General features: G+C 36.3%; 1 protein-coding gene across 1 annotated transcript in view; it reads left to right on the top strand.

Annotated features, from left to right (window-relative positions):
* Nucleotides 1–3,187: 3,187 nt before the first annotated feature.
* The window catches only part of LOC104488941 (contactin-5), a gene marked incomplete at both ends in the record, with an annotated part of 44,840 nt that continues 25,880 nt past the window's right edge, over nucleotides 3,188–22,147 (top strand). Inside the window, 2 exons of the mRNA XM_010131045.1 lie at nucleotides 3,188–3,391; nucleotides 17,467–17,569. Coding sequence (XP_010129347.1) covers nucleotides 3,188–3,391; nucleotides 17,467–17,569 — 307 coding nt within the window. The remainder of the gene's footprint in view (nucleotides 3,392–17,466; nucleotides 17,570–22,147) is intronic.

Genomic DNA, 22,147 nt, shown 5'->3' on the forward strand with positions numbered 1-22,147 from the left:
CCATGATTTGAGAACTCTAATTTTAAATTTTACTGGCATACAAATTGGGAATAGCCCCTGAATATGAACACCACTGCATGTTTCATCCTCTACTACAGCTGCAAATTTAGAAGTGTGAGACATTTGTGCAGTGGATCAATGTCAAGGTACACCCATTTCCCATAATTGCAGTCATTCACTTAACACACTTTTGTAAAATCGCTTCCACAAGATCATCCATCTATTTCTGTCATCTAAAAACTGTTGAGTCCCCAGATCCCAAGCCAGCTGTGGTTGTTTCATACTGTTCTGCATGGCATGCATTGGAAATTTCAGAGTTTCCCTGCGATATGTCCACTGAAGCCTATGCATACTGTAGGGACATAACACTCAAAATCATGTTTAAGAAACAACTCAACTCATTAACCAGGTCTAATAGGAGAGAAACATCATAATGAGTGTAAGGAGCTTTCCACTTGCAAAGAAGGCTCAGAATTCCAAATCAATTCCAAATCCAACCATTCAGATGCAAAGTCTTCAGGTGTTTTAAAGTGTGTTCCCAGGGGGTTGCATTTTAGAAATTAAAAATATGAGTAATGCCTTCAGTGTCAATGGGCTGTTAATGATGAAGAGATAAACTGTGAGCACTTTTGTCTATGCTTTGGAGTCTGGGCTCCTGGCTGAAGTACAGAAGTGGTAGATATGCACAAATATGTATTAACCACAGCTTAATAGCATAAATGATTTGAGTTTTAGATTTAGCAGAAGTTCTATTACCTTTTTTCTCAATACTCAATCCCAGTACCCATTAATCTATCACTCCATTTTTAACAGCAAATATCATTTTGAATTTGACAGAATGACAGTATCCCCCCAGATACAGCATGAGCAAAGAGGTTCCTAAGAGGCACAAAAATTTATTGATTGAAATCTGTTCCTTAGGAGCAGTTCTAATTAATAAAAGAATAATTAACTGTGTGGTTTTAGGCTGCAAATGGAGAAAATTCTATTCTACATGAACTACCAATGAACCCACAGTGATAACTGCTTTCTGGTTTGAACTACCTTTAAGTCAGAGCAATTAGTGAGACAGATTGCTTTCAATTTGAGCTGGTAACAGGTGTCTTCAGTTAAAGCCAGTGCATTTTCCTTGAACTTGTATGTTCATCATCACTTTGTAGAATTTTATGCTGCCATGAATTATTTCTGACAGATAAGACATCATGGGGAAATGCGACAATGGAATTTTCAGAGAGAAATATTTTGGGCTAACTAGTATTTTGCCTGAAACATAAAAGAAGAGGAAGGAAATTTTGAAACCTTGGAGAGCTTTCCATGAGCCTTGAATTCCTCAGGGTCCTGGCTAACCACTCAGAATTACAACTGGATCTTAAAAGTTTTTAATCAAAAAGTCAATGTGTGCATCTTAATAACTCATCTTGAAAAAGTCTTCCCCTGCTGTCAGGTAAACATGTTTAGCCCTTTAACACAGTATTTTTGTTCTAATGCCACCAGTTTTTCTTGAGAGAGCTTTCATCTGACTTCAAAACTAGACTGAATTGCTTCAAAATTAATCCAGAACACCCCTCATTTCTACATCGCTGCTTGCATTGTTGGCTTATATTGGTTGAAAAAGCAGGTTTTGTGCTTTTCAACTCCTTTCTGACCATTGTGCCAGGAAACAGTACACCATCAGGATAGAAAGGGTGGATCAGCTGGAATTTCTAATGCTTTCTGTACTGCTACAGTCAAACTGCACACCTGGTTTGATGTGTACATAGCTAGGAAGTTAATGTGTTTCACATTTGTGCCATGAAGAGCTATACCAGTTCCTCTCCTATCATTAGCAGAAAAGCACACAGAAAAATTTCCAACTGCCTTTATATCAAGAAAACGTTTTGTAGTGGGGATAAAAGTGTGAGAGAACCAGACTGACACGTGCAATTATCGTCTTCACATTGCTGCTGAAGCTGAGAGTAGTCACCTAAGAAATTTGAGCCCAAATACTTGGGATTTGCTATGCCAATGGAGCAGTTTACATCTTGAAACAGTAGCAGGGTATTTATATACCTAAACTAGCTTTTGCTTTTCCGATTTTGGAGTCAGTCCTTTAAAGACTATCACAGGGGGAGATTACAGAAGAAATTGCCTTATACCTAATTGCCAGTTTAAGTAGTGAAGAATATTTTTTAAAATTGTGAAGACAAAATGAAACTGTGGAAGATAAGATTGAAAGAATATCAACGTCTAAATAAGTATACACAAGGTTAAAGCTTTAAAATCTCAATTGGTGGAAGTCCACATGAATAATTCGCTGCAAGGAATTCCCTGCTAAATGAGAATCTCATTAACTTTACTGATACTTCTAATGCTGAGACATTAATGCATCTAGGTTTTTAATAAATCGTGATGTAATCTTATAGAGAATAAAAGATAAAAGATCTTTTTTTCTCAGCCAATTATTCTGAATGTAAATAGATAGGGATATTCTTTTCAGGTGAGCAGAATCATTCATGGGATAAAAATAAGAACCGAGGGATTGACTTTAATTATCATTTTAAAAAATCATTTTGATTAGTCTTTGATCCATCAGATTATGAGGCAAAGCAGTTGGTAGCTTTGGTATGAGGAATTGTTCATTGATTGTAGGGATTTAAGCTCCATGTACGAAGGGTTCTGAGCAGATGTAGAAGATAGAAGTATAGTGTAGTAATAGTACCTGCAAGGTATGTTGAACAGTTATTAGAATCTGCCGATTTTAAAACAGCTGTTCAGAACAAAACCTGTTTATACACATGCTTGCAAACTCATCCCTAGCCCTATAGGAAGCATCTTGATATATTTCACTGCAAATTTGGACAAATAAAGAAAAGAATGTTTTGCATACTATTTTTGGCTTGACCTGGGAGATTAGAAACAGGAATTATCTACTACTTTAGGGGTGTTCTCTGCATCTGGTGAATAATGTAATTTATTTAATCTGTCTTCCCAGGGATCTTGTGGACTCATGCTATTTTCAAAATTCCAAGGGGAGAAAAAAGATTCTTCAATTCAAAACAAAACAAATGAAAAGTTTAAAAAGCCTTTAGCTTTTATAGTTCTAGATTATTTAACTACACTTAATGAGTATTTATTGAGTGTATCCATTAACATGACACAATATTGTTTCCATAATTACTTTCTCTTATTTTTTTCTGTGTTCTTTTAGAGATCATCTATAGCTGGGTATTTAATGAATTCCCATCTTTTGTGGCAGAAGACAGTAGACGCTTCATCTCTCAGGAGACAGGCAATCTCTACATCTCCAAGGTGCAAACATCTGATGTTGGCAGCTATATATGCCTGGTAAAAAACACAGTGACAAATGCCAGAGTTTTGAGTCCTCCTACACCTCTGACACTGAGAAATGATGGTAAGAAAGGCATTATTTCTGGGTACCACGTGGAAGCGAAAATGCGAAGACAAAAATTCTCCAGTTAATCTCAGAACTATGATTTTATTGTTTTTCAATATATGCATGCATTTATGGCAGCAATCAACAAAGGAAAGATGTTCATGGTGACAGTGTGTTTTAAAACAATTGTGAGAATATTTAGATCTCCAAAGGCCAAAGTGCAATCTAACACCTCCTGATGTACTTTGTTTAGAACAGTTACTCCTCCTTGCTATTCTGGTGCTCCATCACTGAGAGAGAGAAGCAAATCTTTGTCAGTAACATCTCTTTCTTTAGGGCTCAGTTCAGTTGCCTCAGCCCAAGTGGCCACTGCCACGCTGGAATAGGCTCAGGCATCTGAAACACCGTCTACAGGGGGTGGGTAAACACCGCACAGGGCATACAGAACAGCAGCAGGATGCCAGGAGATACACATTCGCGCATCTCAGGTGACACAGGCACACACAGTTAGACAACAGAACAGAGGCTGTATTGCTTAAAACTTCTCCTGTTGCTGTACTAAAGAGCTGTTACACCTCCAGGCTCCAATTCACTGTGCTGATTAAGTACCAAGAACACCACAATAGCTTTGATTACAGGCTAGTTTGTTACCCCACTAGTTTTGAATTTCATCAGGGCATATAGCTGCAATCTTTTTTCTGTAGCAAGTACTTAAATCTTATCATTAAAAAGTGACTTAAGATCTTTTTTCCAAAGATCAAAATAAAACACTGTCCAATAATATTTCTTATGGAGCAATATGACATTTCAATAGAAATTGTATGTAACTGTGAGTCCATCAGAATATCTGCCTATAGAGGCAAATGTGTTATTTGCTCTTTTGCAGAAAAAAGATTAATATTTATTATATTCTAATTGATTTTAAGTTTTGTTTTCTGTTAAAATAATATTTTTTAGAATAATAATTGATAATTACACAAGTGCCTATATTTTCTTTTTTTCTGAGATGATCCACATTTAACGACGCTTTCTAGTTCTTCAGAAATACCCTTCAGCAATTCAGCATCTGTGAATCCTTATTTACGTAAATCAGAGAGAAAGAGACGCTAGGGCTTTTGTCTTGCTTATAGCTTTCTCTATAACTAAGACTAGTCCTGTGCTGTAGAAGCATTATAAAAGCTAGGCTTAAACATAGATGTCTTAGTTTAACAGAGAGAGTAAAAAAAATGTGTTCACAGATTAGAATTGAATTAATATCTATTCTTCATAACAAGTTGAAATTTCTGTCTGCACAGCATGCATCCTCTGCAGCAAAAAGCTGCATGTTTTACCATATCTTTTCCTATTTTCTTTGTTTGCTGGTTTAGTACTTAGGCTAATTATTGAGTTTCAGGTGTTTAGTTTTACCAAATTAACATAGCAGACCTGACCTTTTAAATATCAACCTCTGAAAAAGAACCCAAACACTGACTGTCTTTTTAATCAGTTCAAACTTTGAAAAAAAAAAACTTTTTTCTTGTCATGTTTATTATTCATGTCTCACTCTACTGTTTCTTTACATCCATGCTTTTACTGGGTTCTCATTTTGTGCAGAACTTCAATAAATTATCTGATACTAGCAGTACATAGGCACACAATACAGTATAAGAAATGGAGAGGGTAAACAAGGATAAAGGCAGCAGTGTACATCACTGAGCTGAGAAACAAAGTCTGTGAAGGAAACCTTGCAGATTTTCTAAAATGTCAAGTGGGTAGAGTACACCAGCCTCAAGCAAATTTGTGTTTCACAGCTGGCTGTCACACCGCTGTGATAATCCAACCTTCTGAACTGGGCTGGAGTATTGGGGAGGCATTTGCACACAGACGAACCTGCTCCTCGGCAGTTTGCCAATTCTTTTTTTCATACGCTTGAATTTCTACCAGGCTTCCATGCCTTTTATCTCCTGGAATTTCCAAAAAGCCCCTTTATTTTAATGGAGTTCTTCAGTGTTTCTTAGTACATTCCTTGCTTTCCTGTATGACTGAGCAAGTTTCTCAGCGAAGACACCCAGATTTCCTACCTTATCTTGCAGTCTCCGTAAACCTACCTTCAAAAATATTCGGGAAAGTTCTGGTTGCAAATCATATTTAGGACTTCTGCCTTGTTCTACCTCCACCACAGAATGCAATAATATCAGCCTTTTGAAAACTCTCTGGGATCACAATTAAAATATTTAATTAATGGTACTGAACTTTTCCTGTTTTATACAAATTTCTGTAGGTTGTATTGCCTTATCCACTGATAAATATTAAGGGGCAAGGACAGAATTTTATATATATATGCACACCTTAACTTTAAAAATATAAACACTATACTCCAAAATACAGAATAATATAGCTGATGGAAAGAGTAATTTGTGGAGAAAGAAACAGATGAGGATGGACTCGGACAAAGAAGCAAGAAATTAAGAATGGCATTAAAACAAAATCCAAGCACCTGAAAACTTACCTGACACTATGTCACTAAGCTCTCTCATGTGATTTTGAATATGGCTTGCATTGTTTTGAGCTTTTTGATTATAAAATTAATTGAAACACTTTCATCTTTTCAAATTTTCACTTCAGTTAAAAAATTGTACAGCTTCCTGAGGTCTAATAGCTGGAATCACACCTGACATTGTCCTACACAGTCAGTACATTTGTCAAAAAGGACAGGAAGAGCCTGTGGTTTTAAACATCTTTTACAAATGGCACCATATAAATAAAACAATTTATATAGTCTCTGGACATATGTACCATTAACTCAAAAATATTCTAGTTGATATATTTATCCTCGTTCGGGATTTTTATATATAAACAGTACCAGTACCCAGGGGACTGGACAGCCTGTGATGAGAAACATTCCTATAAAAACATCGGTCTCTATTTGTCTATGAGGAAGAAATGGAGTAATATTAAGGCTTTCTCTCAAACTCTGCAAGACTGTAGGAACTTCCTGGGCTTTTATTAATCTTTTATTTCTTTTGTGATGTGTCTCAAAGGGGAACTTAGCTCCTTGATATGAAGCAAATTAAATAAAAACATCAAGAAATCCTTCAGTGGATTCTGAATAAAATGAATACCTCATTTGTTCAGATGTCCTTGACAATCAGTCTTTTCATACAATTCAATTTCACTTCAAGCTGGGTTATAAAAACACTCTGAAATTCTATTTTAAAAAATTATGCATGATCTCATTATCTGCCTTTATAATGCATTAGAAACTTTGAGGAATTATTTAATAACTTTACAAATAATAAACAGGGAGGTTAAAATGGATCTTTGCAGGCTTGGATGCTGATTGGGAGCAGTAAATTATCTTGACTGATAAAACCAACAGAAAGCCTCTTCAAATTTAGGAAATAGGGAGTATAAAACATTTTATGCTTGATAGCATAAGGCAGCTACTTGAAGTTCACATATTTTCATTCCAGTTTTTCTTCCTTTTTAAATCTTTTTTATTTCTGTTGAAAAGCTGTTAACTTTATTACTGTACAAGAGAGAATTAATTCTTCATTTTATCTCTGCATAGATACTGCGTAGTGGCTTTGCCATGATGAAATTCCCGGGGGTTGGGGAGGGAAAAGAGAGAACCTGTATAATTTCAGACATCAGAAGATATTTTCTGCTGTGCTCCATTTGAGCAAAATAGTTTATACCTCAACAGAGGTTGGTGTATCTGACCAGACATCTTCTCATGTAACTGAATGCAGACCTTGACCTTCAAATCTTTTCCCTTATCATCATAGTTCTGTGAACTGAATCTTGTCTGTCTTAATTCTATGGATTAATTTTGTGATTAATAGTCTCACATAATGATAGAACAAAGAGTTATCAGGTTATTAAGGATGTTCATTTCTCCTTTTCCATGACAGAATGTACTGGTGTAGAGCACAGTACTTGTGCTCTACAAGTACTTATTCAGGTTGAACTCTGGGTATGCTGTTTGAACTTTGATGGGTTATCTAAGGATCTCTTCCCAACATTAAGGAAAGTTTGGAAGAAGTCATAATAATTTCCCCAATGGTGGGAAATAAGCAATAAAACGAGCCAGTATAGAGCAAAATCAACAGCTTCACAGACATAGAGTATTTCCATTCTGGAAGAATGTTAATAGTTGTTAATTAACTGATAATTAGCATTAAAATTATTTGCTTAAAGATTAACCCTTTGTTAATCTCCTTAAACCCCAGTGATTTCTCAGTTTTTCCCATCCAGAAGAAATGCAGATATTTTTTCCTACTTGCATTACTATTTTTGTCTTCTAATGTGTTTATTCATACGGAACTGAATTCTAGAAGAAACAAAGCATACTGGGATTGTAATGGGAGCTGATAATACTTATCCAGTTGTGACTTTATCCTGCCAGGTTTTCTGGAGTTGCCGAGCTTGTAGGCTGTGAGTTATGTTGCAAGATTGTTAACTTACATTTTGAGTGTCCAGTCACATTTCATATTTGAATTGTCTAAGTCCATAAAAACTATGCTCCAGGGCAGAACGTAAACCTGAAATAATTCCACTTTGATTTTTTTTTCAAGCAGACCCAAACTGGGTCTGGGCAAAATCAAGTTTGATCTCAAGTGGTATACAAAGACTGGTAGCAGTGACAGAGACATCAAATACACACAGGGTGCTCCAGGGGAAGGCTGATAAAATGGGATTGTCCCTGAAAAGCCATTACTCTTGTAGTCAACCTCTTGTTTGTCCCCTACAATTGTAGTGAGGTATTTTAAAGATAGGTCATAACAAAGGGGGAGGGAGGAGTGCTGTAAGTGGTTTCGTTTGGTTTGCTTTGGTGGTTTTTTTCCAAATTGGTAATATGTGTTTCCATTTAGCAAATCTGTTGCAGTCAGCACCAGTGATCCTTCCATATAAAATTCACAGTGAAAATCTATTGGTATCCAGGAAGTTTCATGGAGGGCTCCTATGCAATAACTCCTCACAGAGTCTCTTATAAGGATTGTAGCATGGCTCAGGTGCACTCTCAAACAGCAAACAAAAGTTCGAATATGCTCTTTGTAAAAGATTACTCTAAAAAATGTGTAGAAAAAACATCCTGGAATGATCTTTTGACAATATGAAGGGGCTGAACTCATGGGAGTATTTCAGGAGGAAAGCTCGGCAAGGACTGGAAAAGATTAGGTTCCAGGATTCAGTATAGAACAAGAACTCGTACACTGTGGAACAGTTTGTTTGAGTTTAGTTTAATTCGAGATCTGTTAAGAAAACCTCTTTCAAGAACTTTTAATTCCGAAATTTCCCCACTTGCTTATAGAAATACTCTCTGTTAGAAATGAAGTTCTTGGGGGTTTTTTAATTAGCTAATTTAAGATTCTGTATATTTGTCTTCTTGCACATCTTCTCAAGTTTTCTTGATTTGCTTCTCCCTCTGATGATTTATGAAGTTAGTACACAGAGGAAAGAGTTAACTGATCCATCTACAGAGTATACAAAACATAAAATAAATGAACTGAAGGAAAAATGTTCCTCTAAATCCAACTCACGAGTATGAATGATTTTACATCAGTCTGTAGCTGTTAAGATTTCAGAACAGAAGTATGTTGGTAATATTTTGATTAACTGTGACTAAATTAAAATATGTGCAAATTTGTAACAGAAATATTCTTTATAGTTGGAAATGTTTTCAGATTATTAAGAATGATCACACCTAATGTTATATATTTTACATCCAGGATCTTAGATGCAAATTCACAAGTGACTATTTAATTTACGATTATGGGGTATGGCATAATGGTCATATAGGAATGACTTGTCAGTTTGATGTTCTTTTCAGCATAGTGAAATAATCTGATTGTGAAGAGCAGGAATTTTGCTTGAGGTGAGGACTGCAGTAAGTTTATAATAAGGATGATTTGCTGCTGTTGGGTCTAAAATAATGGGTATTCCAGTAGCTGTTGCTAATGGAGGAGAAATGTTAGTGTTTGTTTGATCTTTCTTATTGAGGAATCAATAGGTACTTGTATTTGCACAGTTATATGAGGAGTCTCAGCTGAAAAACTTTTCCCATTTAGGAAGCTCTTTCCAGTTAATTAGATAACAATGAATATTAGAGCAACACTACTTTGTGTCCTATCTGATCAGAACCGAATTAAAAATTACTCTCTGGACACTGTGACACTCCCGGTGTCTAAATGGAAAGGGAATATTTTGTTTTCATCCTGTAAAAGAACAGTGCAAGTTGCAAGAAAAATGGAGATTAATTCCATATTTGAAGTACAAACAATTATGTCATTTACTATAGGACAGACTGGGTTCTTCGAGAGCTGTGAACATGCCATCAGGAAGATAATTAGAAACCCCATGAAAATTAGATTCTCCTTCTAATAATTTAGAATAAATAATATTTTCCAGGTTTCTGAATAGCTTTTGTGAGCCTGACCTGGATGAACAGCAGGGAATTGAGAAGGAGGAACAATAAACCTTGGCCAGAGATGCCTAAGAGAAATCTTGTGCCAACTTCAGCACAATCTCCTCCACTATAAAAGCAAAATGGAACAAGAAAACCCAATGATAGTTCTTTTGGCTTTTTATTGACTCATATTCTTAGGCCTCTCAAGAAAGACAGCATGTTGTCTGGTGTAATAGAATCTTGATTTTTATACATATACATAGTCAGCAAAATTTTTCAGTAAAAAAATTCAGTAAAAATTTTTGGTTTCTCATGTTTCTGTACAACTATGTATGCATAAATCTTCATACTGGATGCATGTTGTATGCTGTTCTATACAAGCCATTCAGATGCCTTCAGTCATCTCTGAATGTCCAAATGGCAAAGTCTCGTTTCATCCAATTCCGGATGTGCTGAGTTTAGCTGAAGAGCTTAGATGCTAAATTACATATATGAGAGAAACTGGATGGATTGAAGAGTAGGTTATGACTAAAGTAAAGACTTCTTTGCAAAAAGAGAGCCAGCAATCTTGGTCATAGTTACTGCTTGATGTTTTCAAACACAGTTCTCAAACTGCAGCCCAAACAGTAGACTGAAAATTTGGGCCTCCCATTTGAAGAACTAGAGAAAATACCACTGCTCCCCTCATTGCTTATTCTGAGCTTACCTCATCGCCTTTGTGTCCTTAGGGTTTGGCCCCAGCTACCTTTACTTCAGTCACAACACACCCACTTACAACTGAAAATGAAATCTTTTTAATTGCATTCACTGCTTAAGAGAGGCAGAAAGCTCTTGAGTATGTATGAGATACATACATAACACTTATTAGTTGTAAATAACTAAATTTTTTAATATTTTGAGATAGGAATACTATTTCTAGAAAGGACTTTCTAAACAGAGTTCAGAGAGTAACTGCTGGACTAGTAAAATGGAGTATAATATAAAAGAGATTTTGAAGAGGAAAGAGGAAAGTTTTGTCTAGGCCTGTGTTAAATATTTTTTTATTTGTTTGTTTAACTGTGACCTCTTTCTACATTTATACCTCTAAAATTAAAAATACATGAATATCTTATCCACTAGTTGTAAGCTGAAGAAGACTTTGTTCCCTTCTTTTGTTGCATTCATCAAGATATTTTTTCCCAGAAACTGTATTACTAAATTTTCTTTGACATTAGGATACATTCTAGTACAGACTTCTTTCCATTTAGTGATACGTGACAGAATTTGCTTTCGGAATATTGTTGGTACTTCAGAGTTGAGTGTATTGCAGAATGCAGTTTCACTAGAGCATTTTTAGGGCTTCTCAAAGGACAAATTTATAGCTCAAATCTTGGCTAAGTGGAAGGAATATTCATAGTATCATAGACTCAGAGAATATCAGCTTGAAAGGGACCTCAAGGATTATCTGGTCCATGGCAAAATGACAGCCTAGACAAGGTGGCCCAGCATCCTGCCTAGCTAAATCTCAAAAGTGTCCATTGGGGAATCCACCACTTCCCTGAGGAGATTATTCCAACGGCTGATTCTCCCTGTTGCAAAAAACTTTCCTATTGTCTGCAGTCAGATTTTCCTCAGGAGTAACTTGTACCTATTACTGCTCATCTTTTCCGTGGGACTCCTCATAAAAGGGGAGTCTCCATCTTCTTTGTAGCCACCCTTTAAATGCTGGAACAGGGTGATAAGGTCTCCCCTAAGCCTTCTGTTCTCCTTCTGTTCTCCAGGTTGAACAAACCCACTTCTCTTTGCCTTTCCTCATAAGGCAGCTTCCCAGGCCTTTGACCATCTTTGTGGCCCTTCTCTGGACATTCTCCAGTCTGTCCACATCATTTTGTATAGCAGAGACCCAAACTGAACACAGTAACCCAGGTGTGACCTGACAACTGCCTAACAGAGTGGGATAAGGGCTTATCTCTGCTGGTGATACCCTTGTTCATGCAATCCTGCATCCTGTTGACTTTTTCATCACAGCAAGACACTGTTCACTCATAGAGAGCTCGTTGTCCTCCAGGACTCCCAGGTCCCTCTCCACAGAGCTGCTCCTCAGGCGGGTGGATCCCAGTCTGTTCTGGATTATGTATTCCCAGGATGCAAGACCTTATACTTGTCCTTGCTGAACTTCGTAAGGTTCCTGTTAGCCCACTCTTCCAGACTATCCAGGTCTTCCTGCAGGGTGGCTAAACCATTCCTACAGTAAATTTTTAGAGACTTATAACAGGCACTAGTCCCTCCATTTAGAATAAGATTAATGGCAGGTGAGTCAGTAAGTTCTTCCGAATGCATTGAAAATTTCTGCTGCAGTCAGGATGTAATAGTGGGAATCATCACTACATTTGAACTAATTTGGTTTGTGCTGTGAATTTACTGTCATTGTAAATGTGTTTATTCAGGGCTCTCTCTTCCAAATAAGTATTTGGGGACTTTTAACATTGCAGGTCTTCTTGGAAAATGTTAAATATTAATTTCTCAGAAAAAGACCCACATGGTACACCACCCTAGTTTGCATGACAGATTATTGAGAGAAAATATTATACATCAACTTTCCTGACATATTTTCTTAGTCAAAATTTTCTTAGGTTTGGATACACATTCACACAACAGATTGTAATTACAATGTGCTAGAAAACTCAATTACTTATCTGTAAAATTATTAGAAAATTCTTATGCAGTAGGACAAGTTCATCGCTCCTTGTTTCCCAGAAATTGAGAGAAACATCCAAATAAGAATTCCCAATAATTTTGTGATTAGAGCACTATACAGGCTCTAAGGAGAACCATATTAACCATCTGATTAAGATCAGGAACTTTGCTCAAAGCTCTCAGGCAAACACTTTTAATCACTGAACTATGAAGGCTGTATCTTTTGCTAATGAAATAATGGCAAGCATAAGTCTGTGCCTAATCTTTCTCCTTAGTATAGGAAATATAGGAAGCTTTCTTCTGAGTCTAGTCTTTGGCTTTCATTTTCTCCCTAGCACTCTAATGACGCTCAGCCAGGAATCTAATACCTTCTAGCTACTGTCTGAAAGGCTCGTCAGCCACTTGTTCAAGGATTCCTTATAACCTGTTCCATTCAAAATTAGTTTCTGAAGTAAGTTAGAGAGCTATTACTTAAATAATTTGAAGCAAACCCAAAGTATTGTAGCTGAAAGGGTTTAAGCTGCCATAAGCATCATGGAAGCTGATGTTCTGGGAGATTCAAGAGGGTAGTTAATATCTGGAGGACTAATAGAAGTGCTAGCCTCTACACAGCTGGAGTAAGATGGTGTGTCATCATTTCTAGCAGCCTGATGATTTTTTTTTCTCTTCGCACGAAGGCAAAAAGTCTTCTTGTGTGGATACATCAGACTTACAATTTTTCTACACTCTTCATTTGAGGTTATAGAAGTCATGGAGCGGCAGATTAAATGGAGAGGTAGAACAGTCCTTTTCAAAGTGGTAATGACTGATATCCTGCCTGTAGCTCTTTTGCTTGTTCTTAGCTGAAATGACTGACAATCAGAATCTGATCTTGCTACTTTACTCCATTTTCCATTTCCATTAAATGGCCCACAGGGAATAATGTAAACAGTTTTAGCTCTAGTAATACCTGTAAATGTTTGAATTTTATTACCTCTATCCCAATGGTATGTGAGCACCTCAAACGCAGTGTTTATCACATTATTGTGGTTTAGTGAATCGTGTCATCTGTTTTTTGATGGAAAGCTAAAATCCAGACAACAGTATAGCTAAGGTATAGCTACTTTGGGTAGCAGAGATTTGAACTTAAATCACAGATTTGAGCCAAGTTAAACTGTATTTTTCCTTACCTGACTGGAGAATATGAAATAATCACTCTGTGATAACTGCATTGTGGTAAAAAAAGTCTGAAGGAGGGAATAGGGAATGCACCTCTTCCATAAATATTGAGCTCCATTTCTGCCCATGTGACTAACGAGCCATTAATTCTGACAAGATCAATCTGTGCTTAGTCTCTGGGTATGTTCAGTCATTTGAATCAGTGCCTTTTTCAATAATCTGAGATATAACAGAAGGTTTATTAGTGTTTAATCTCAGTTGAACTTCACCCAGCCAAGGAAGACGCTGGCTAGACAGAAATGTGGAGAGCTCCCCTCATACGCACCGAAAAGGCAGAGACCCAGAGACAGTGAAATGTAAGGTGAAATGACTTGTTTCAGAATAAAGTCCAGGGGCAAGATTTACTTAAACACGGGAAAGGTTGATTTTACCCCTCTATTAATTCAAGACAAATTTTCAAGATCTGGTAAATAAAATTTATTTTGAAGCAGGGTGTTTCATACCAATCACAAATTCAGCACTTCTATACCCATATCTGAACTCAGCTGAAAGGCACAGCTGGGGGGAGTGTATTAAACTAACTAATTAGCCTAAGGAAGACACAACCATGGGGTTCCTCCGTGGGAAGGTAAGAGATTGTCAGAAAAGAAGATATTTTCATGGAAAGGGAGATAACAGGAGCATTGAGAATAGCCCCCCATTCCTCTATAGTGCTCAGACCACGTGAGATTTGTGGAATGTTAGCTGCTTGAAAATCATGTATTGTTTTTATTCTGCACTGATCAATTCTATTTTTTATTGTGTTTCATGTTTGATAAGTGGAAATAAAAACGACTGAATTTTTTACGGCCTCAACCAAACCTGTGCAAGAGAGTCATGTATATAAGTCTGAGAGTGATTGAGTCCAATGCACGTAACTTAAGGCCTCAATGTTTCTTAAAAGTTCAGATTCCTCTTAGCACCTGATGCAAATGAACAAAAATCTTGAAAAATATGCAGATTATGGTTGTTTTACCATTACTGACTCATAGTGACCAAAACAGAAACTGGGAAAGATAAAGAGCCTGGAGGTACAACAGCCAAAGAATTGGCATTTATAGTGGAAGGTGGGAAGGTAAAACCTTGATAAGTCCCTTGTTGTCTATGCAACTGTAATGGCCTCCTTGATCTCAAAGATCATAAATAATAAGGATGAAAAATATCCCTTTGCAATAATAGACTTTTGTTTCCTAATTTTTATAGGGACACTAAGCAATTGCTCAGTAATTTCTCTACATTTTTCTGCCAATTGCTGCAGGCGTGTTGCTTACCGATGTAATAGCGCAGAAGGATGGGATGTGGTACAAAGGGTTAGTAGAACAGCATTTCATTAGGGATATAAAATGATGGCATGACATGTAAACAACATTCAGTACTTGTAAGATTACTAAAAAGAGTTAATGTAAGTTAAAAACATAAGATCTGGAAGATAATATTGTCCTTCAGATGTGTTCAGAAGTACTGTATTATTTTAAAAGCAAGAATAATTTAATCCTGTTTTAAGTTAATGTTTTTCAGAGCAAAAAAGGGCAAATGTTTAATAGTGTATGATAATTCAACACAATAATTTTCAGGAACAAAGTTTTACACAGAAGCAAAAAAAAATCTTTTTAAAATTCATTGAATCACAAACCCTGTCAGCAAGTATGCACTGAAAACTGATGCCAGAGGTTTAAAAGAATGGCTCAAGAGTGTAAGGCTGCATCATAAAACCTAAATGAACTATTTTCAGTAGTGTTCACTGCAAAGGAACTCAGGTAGGCTTCCCTATCAAGACTGAAGTTCTCACAATTGAAGTTTCAAAAGAAGAAATTTTAGAAGAAATATTGACGTTACAAATGCTAACAAATCCCCAAGGCCAGACTCATATGCAGAAGGAAGCGGGGTGTAGCATTTTCCTTCACCAGGCATCAGGCCCAGAAGGAGTTCAGGTAGAAAAGATGCTTTATTAAAAAAAAGGATCTCCTAAGGAACTACAGACAAGTCTGACTTCTGCGTCAAGTGTTTTGATAGAAAATGCATAGGAAAGTACAATTACTAGGATTGTATTTATCGCATTACCACACAGTGATCTTACCATAGAGTCATACACCATGAATGCAGCTTTTAAAGAGGGAGGTCACGCTTCAATCTGTATACAACTTTCCTGAGGGGTCTGCAAGAGTATGGGTGGGAATGGTCAAGGTAACACCGTGTATTTTCATTTCAAGTAGCTCTTGACAGAATCACTCATCAGAGGCTGTCAAAGAAATGAAATTCTCAGAGGGGGTGAAGGACAGTCCTGTTTTGAATTAACAACAGATTAAAAAAAAAAAAATCCACCTGTTGGAGGAGTATCCAATCAGCTTGGAATGAAGCCGAGAATACTTCTCTGGGACTTGACCATTGAACATAAACGATCTGGAAAAGAAATAAACACAGAGGTAGAAATCTTATTGATATGACATTATTAAGGATAGTTAAATTCAAACTTAGCTATGAATAGCTTCAAAAAGGTATTGTGATGATGGAGTAGATGAGAAGTAATGAACAATGCCACCCAGCACAAACTTACATAATACCTAAACCTAAAAATATAATAACTTTATCAGATCAGATACCTTTATCAGGAAAGAGATTAAGGTGCCATTGTGGATGAAATTCAGCTCAGGAGCAAAAAGGCAAATGGAAATTAATCACGAAGTAAGCAATAAGGAACAAGCAAAAATAAACAAAAAACATGCAAAAAACCCTCCTGGGACAGAAAAATGTACAGCTTCAATGTTGCTGTGAAGTTCTCACCCTCCCACTTCAAAATGATAGACTGGAATTTGAAACGGTATTACATGGGCACGAGGAATGATCATGTATTTATTAAAGATGCACTGTAAGGAAGGATTAATATTCATAATTTTTCAGTCAGTAAGACAGAGCTAAAAGGGAATATGACTCAGCTGATCTGAATCAGAAACACATAATCACACACAAAAAAGCCAGGAAACAGCAAAAGAAGTCACAATGAGTGTAATTAAATTATGAAATTTATTGACTCAGTACAAGCCAGTGGGAATATATTTTTAGGACAGATTAGACTAAGAATGATTTCAGTCTAGGCTAGGAAAAATTTTAATCGACTACAATTGCCTTGTTGTTTGGTTTTTTTTTAATATCCAGGACACAGAAGTTAATTTCCTTTTTTCTACAAAAAAATACCGCTTATCCTTTAATGACAAAACAGGTTCAGAATTTGCCTTTTTATAGAAGGGGCAGTATTTCTCCACAAGTTCATAAAGCAATGTCAAAACATTGATTTAGTCATGTTTTTGAGGAAAAAATAAGCCGTTATTGCTAGTACATTGAATACTTGCATGATTATATTTTTTAAAAAAATCGTATGTATCTGCAGATCTGTGTTTGTATCTGTGTATACAAATTCTCTTACATCATCTGAGTTGTTCTTGCTGAGCCTAGAAGTTCCGCAGTCGAACACAGCATGATACGTTGATTTATCTAATTGTCACTGCACTGGCAGTCAAAGCTTGGTCTTTGAAAAGTCTCACTCTTCTAAAATCAATTGCCTGCTTTAGTCTTTCAAAATGTAAATATTAACCCATGGTTTGAGAAAATAAATCCTTTTTCTTAAGCTCACTGCTGTGCTGCTGGTAACCCTGAACATCATTTTAGAATAATTACTGGACCTGAGCAGAGCCTATCAGATCAAACGAGGCTATCTCCATCAATTGCTAACTACTGCTGGGCAGGTTCAAAAAGCAAGCCACAGGGTTTTCTGTGATGCTCTCAACTAATGGAAAACTGATGATATTTCATATTTTAAATATTCCTCATTTTCCAGGTGTGATGGGGGAATATGAACCAAAAATTGAAGTCCATTTTCCTTACACAGTTACAGCTGCAAGAGGAACTACGGTTAAGATGGAATGTTTTGCACTTGGCAAGTAAGTACAGATTCTTTCGTAAATAGACATCATTGTTTATTAAGATGTAACATGCCTAATTTTGGCTTCACGTGGTTTCATTATTTTGCTGGATTTCATTTGCACAGACAGTCCTTACCGCACACTCAAAGTAACCAGTCGACTAAGTAGCCAATTATGAATTCCCTGCCCAGCCATTTCTGTAGACAGCAATTCATTCAAATTAAAAGACTCTCTGTCAAAATGAAAAGTAATGTATCTTCTTGTAAACAGAGGAAAGTTTTTTACTGAAAATTTTACCAGACTCACCCATCTGTTTACTGTGATACTATAAATCAGTAAATTAAAGTTGATTCTGCCAAAATATCATAGTTGGAGTATAAACAAGATTAGTAGCTTTCTTCTTCCTCAAGTGCATACTTTAGATATGAAGGTAGGAGCACAATGTTTTAAACATGTCCTGACACACTTTGTGGAAGTGCCAGTTCTGTAGTTTCTACCTGACCTAGCAGCACTACTTGAAAACAGCTGTTTAGTATTCACGAATGGTTTTAAACATGTTTATGGATAAATGAGTTTAGGGAGAGCAAGCTTTTAGAAATACCTCTTTGCTATTTCATGCAAATTAAATAAGACTTGGAATTGCTTCTATACAGTATTCAGACTACAGAGTATAGGATGAAACTGGTAACATTTCAGTTTTGTTGTGGCAGTTACTATTGTTACTTGTGCCAAGAATAAGTTTGGCAAGTGTATTACACAGTCAGACAGAACTAAGAAACAATTCTAGTCATTCAAAAGAATTTTTTCTTTCGGTACTTGTGTAGCTAAAACCGTGTGTTCCATCAGTGAGGTTTCACTGGAGGCATATAAACAAATAAAAAGGGTAGGATTTTACTCAAAAATACCTCATCACACTGGGGGACTGGGGTGTTGAAAGAAATCTCACTGTATTGAATTCTTTTCAGTTCATTTTCATCGCGGTGTTTCTTTTGGACATCTCCTGCCTACACCCCCCAAAGTCATGCTGCTCAATATCATATATCCTGCTCAGTTTTCCAGTTCACAAGTTATCAAGGCACAAGAAGTTTCTTAGAGCCTGGCTTTGATTAAGAAAGAGTGGAAGGATTTGTCTTTGTAACTCCTGTGGAGGAACTTCACAAATCAATTAGTCTAAGGAGTATCATATCTTCTATACCAATTCTTCTTACTTATTTACCTAAGCAGGAAGAAAACATAAGAGCAAAGGGGCTTTAAAACAATATTCTGCTTTCCTGAGGATCACCAGTCTAGCTTGTTTGACAGGTCTAGTTTTCCATAGCAACCTTTCAAAGACCATCTCTACTACCCGAGAGACCTTTTAAAATGTTTTTCTAGCAAATTTGACCTTTGTGTGTCACTGGTTACCGGATTTCTTTTGTTTAGATTTTTCTATTAACAGTTCCTATTTATGGTCTTGATGAGATATGTCTTTAACTTGCTTCCCTTGTCCATCTTTCCGGTATGACCAACATCCAGATACTCTCAGTGAGCAGGTCAACAGAAACTGTGACAACATATTTTCATTGAAACTGTTTAGGCCCATTTAAGATGAAGAAGAGACAGAACATAAGCAAACCAGTCCAAACAAGATGTGGAAGACCATAGCCCACATACGGGGAACCACTAGACAGTAACAGCAGCTTTTGCAAATTCATTGCCAACATAAATGTAAGCAGTAGTTTAGAAAGCAAATGTAAAGAGAGAACTTCTGTAGGGTAAAACACGAATCTTGTGTTTTATAGAGTAAAGATGAGGGAAAAGGTACATGGAAGAGGATAGAAAAGCAATAAATTGAGAGATTCCTTGAAAAGCTAAAATATATGAGGAAAAGTGCTGTTCTGTAGAGGTTGGTGGCTCCAGGCTCTCTCCTGTCAACAACACTAATCAATTTTCTGCCAGGTCAATACTTGGCAACAAGGCCCTTTTAGACTCTTGCTATGGCTGAAGCAGTAACCAACACATTAGTTCTTGTTTTCTTGATTTTGCTGGAATTAAATCGCAGCTGCTGACAGATTACAAGTCAACTGTCATTTTCCCGTGAAGAAGAGGTATGCCACGTGTCCTTCGCAACCATCACTGAAAGGCAAGAAACACAGCTACTGACACCTTCCGTCATCAGAACCCTGAGAGTTAGTAAACTCTCAAAAAAAGTCAGTCACTATTCAAACAGCCAAATAAGGAAGGTGAAGGCTGACAGTATTCTATTAGCTTACTTCCATGTTCATATTTGGCATTAACCTTTAATAAACAAAAAACAAAACCACCTGAACGATCAAGGGTATCTAATCAGTTATCTAATAAGTTGACCCCTGTTTGCTGTTATTGTAATGGGCAGCTATTTTTACCATGCACATTCCTTATCTTCTTTTCGCAGCCATTAATGCACAATCAAATCAGCTGAGTTGAAATTGCTTTCACCCTGATATGGTAATAATTACATGAATGACATTTCAGGCCTCGTTTGAAACCTGGAGGCTGAGGTGGGAGGTAGAAATACATCAGATTCCCTATTCATTTTTATCGTTTTCATTTTTTGTGCCCATCTCTTATTCCTGATAGCTTGTAAGGATCTTTTCTTGTTACACTGATACGGGTCCCCATTACGGAACTGTATCAGCAACTAATTTCTTCCTTCTCTATTTAGCAGTTTGAGACTTGGTGGTTTGAAATCTTATTGTAAATAACACAGAAGTTATCACAAAAAACCCAATGTGCCTCTGTTTTTCTCATACCGTAATTTAGCTGTCTGAAACACTCATTCTTCTCTCTCCGCTCTAATTATGAAAAGGACAGACATTCCAGACTGATTTCCTGAAGCAGGCATTTGGCAAAAATTCTAGAAAGAGCCTAGTCTTCAGTTACAAATTAATGATTTATTAATAATGTTTATTGAGAACTGCTAATCACTATGGCTGTAGGAATTAAATAAAATGGAGCTCTGCAACTTTTGTCTCCAAACTAAATCAAATGTCTTAATTGTGTGACAGAGAGAAATTCTCTGAGAAGGATTTTATGCTCACTCAAGCAATATGTCCAGTAACAAGCGAAAATACTCGGGTGCTGATGCACCACTGCATGTATCGACGATTTACTGCTGAGGTAGAATGGAAGATGTGACAGTCATAGGAGTCAAAGAAAAATTACTATATTATATATTTGAAAACCAGGTGTATTTTGCAATTAGTGATGCTCTGTGCTTTGTGTTGGATATTTATGCTGGCTCTCCTGTGTTGAAAGATTGTTTTAATAGCTATATTCAGTCCCGTCCTCACAACTTGTGTTCTGATTAGCGCCATGTGTATCTGTATATATAGCATAGAGATTTATTAACTGCACCCATTTAAGTATGTCATCTTAGGAACACTTAAATTTTTTATGGTTTCCTGAAAAGATAGAGGATCATATTTTTTTAAAAAAAGAATAATTAATTTTTTTAATTGCCACTGGCAATTACAAAGTATTAGCATACTCCATTTTTTGAACTTTTCATGAGAACAGAAGTATATCTTTTTAATATATGTAATTGCTAAATCCTGATAAACATTTACTTTAAGCATTGTTAAAATAATAAAATAATAACTTTAAAAAAGAAAATAAAATCTCCTTTAAAACTTACTGAATGGAAGAATTCAAAACTTCTATATAAAGAAAAATCTAACCATCAGTATATTAATATTTGCTTTTGAGTAACGCAGTTTTCACTGCTTGTGTCTTCTGTTATCTAAAAAAACAAGCTAATTTTTGGGTAAAACAAATAAATAAGCTTATTGGTAATAAGGTTGTTGTTTGTACTCCAGATAATCCTGGTTTTCTAACAATTACAACATTTCAATGTCAGAACAAGTTTATTATGTAAATCAGGAAGACAGATCACGACATTCTTCTCTGGGTAATTTCTGGTGAAGAAGACATCATTTTCCCAGCTGACACTCTTGCACAGATCACAGCATTCATGGCTTTTCCTGCTCCAGAAATGCAATTTCTCGGGCACTGCCTTCTGTGACAGCAGGTTTTTTCTCTCAAATATTACAAAGTTTGCTTCCAAGAACATCCAGAGGCAACTGGTTAATTCTTTTTTATATTTTAATATTTCTTTTTTTCATGTACTTTTTTAAAAGGGAGAATTCTGTTGTCCTCATTTAGCCCCACATTAAAAAGATATGGAAGTAATAATGCTGGTGGGTAAAAGGACTTTAAGTTCTGTCCCTACCATGTGACATTTTCATTAATGAGGCACTTCCAGTGATGGCCATCCAAGTGTTCCTGACTTTGGAGTATAGTTTACTTAAGAGTGATTTTAATACTGTTTTTTTAACATGGGACTTAAAAGCAGGAATAGATGAAAATACACGTTTTTTTAAAATGCCTCAAAATGAAAAAGTTTTCATAGCTCGAGCAATGATATGGGAGTGGTTTGTCCAAGCTCACTTTAAAAGTTCAGATGAAAGCCAGAAAAAAAGAAGTGTCAGAAACTTACCTTTTTTTTTTTTTTCCTGGCATATAACTCTAGATTGACTTCTTGTTTCCAGTTCATATAATTCTTTTACACACACTCTT

Source organism: Buceros rhinoceros, unplaced genomic scaffold, assembly GCF_000710305.1.
Source record: "Buceros rhinoceros silvestris isolate BGI_N320 unplaced genomic scaffold, ASM71030v1 scaffold8702, whole genome shotgun sequence".
Classification (NCBI taxonomy): domain Eukaryota; kingdom Metazoa; phylum Chordata; class Aves; order Bucerotiformes; family Bucerotidae; genus Buceros; species Buceros rhinoceros.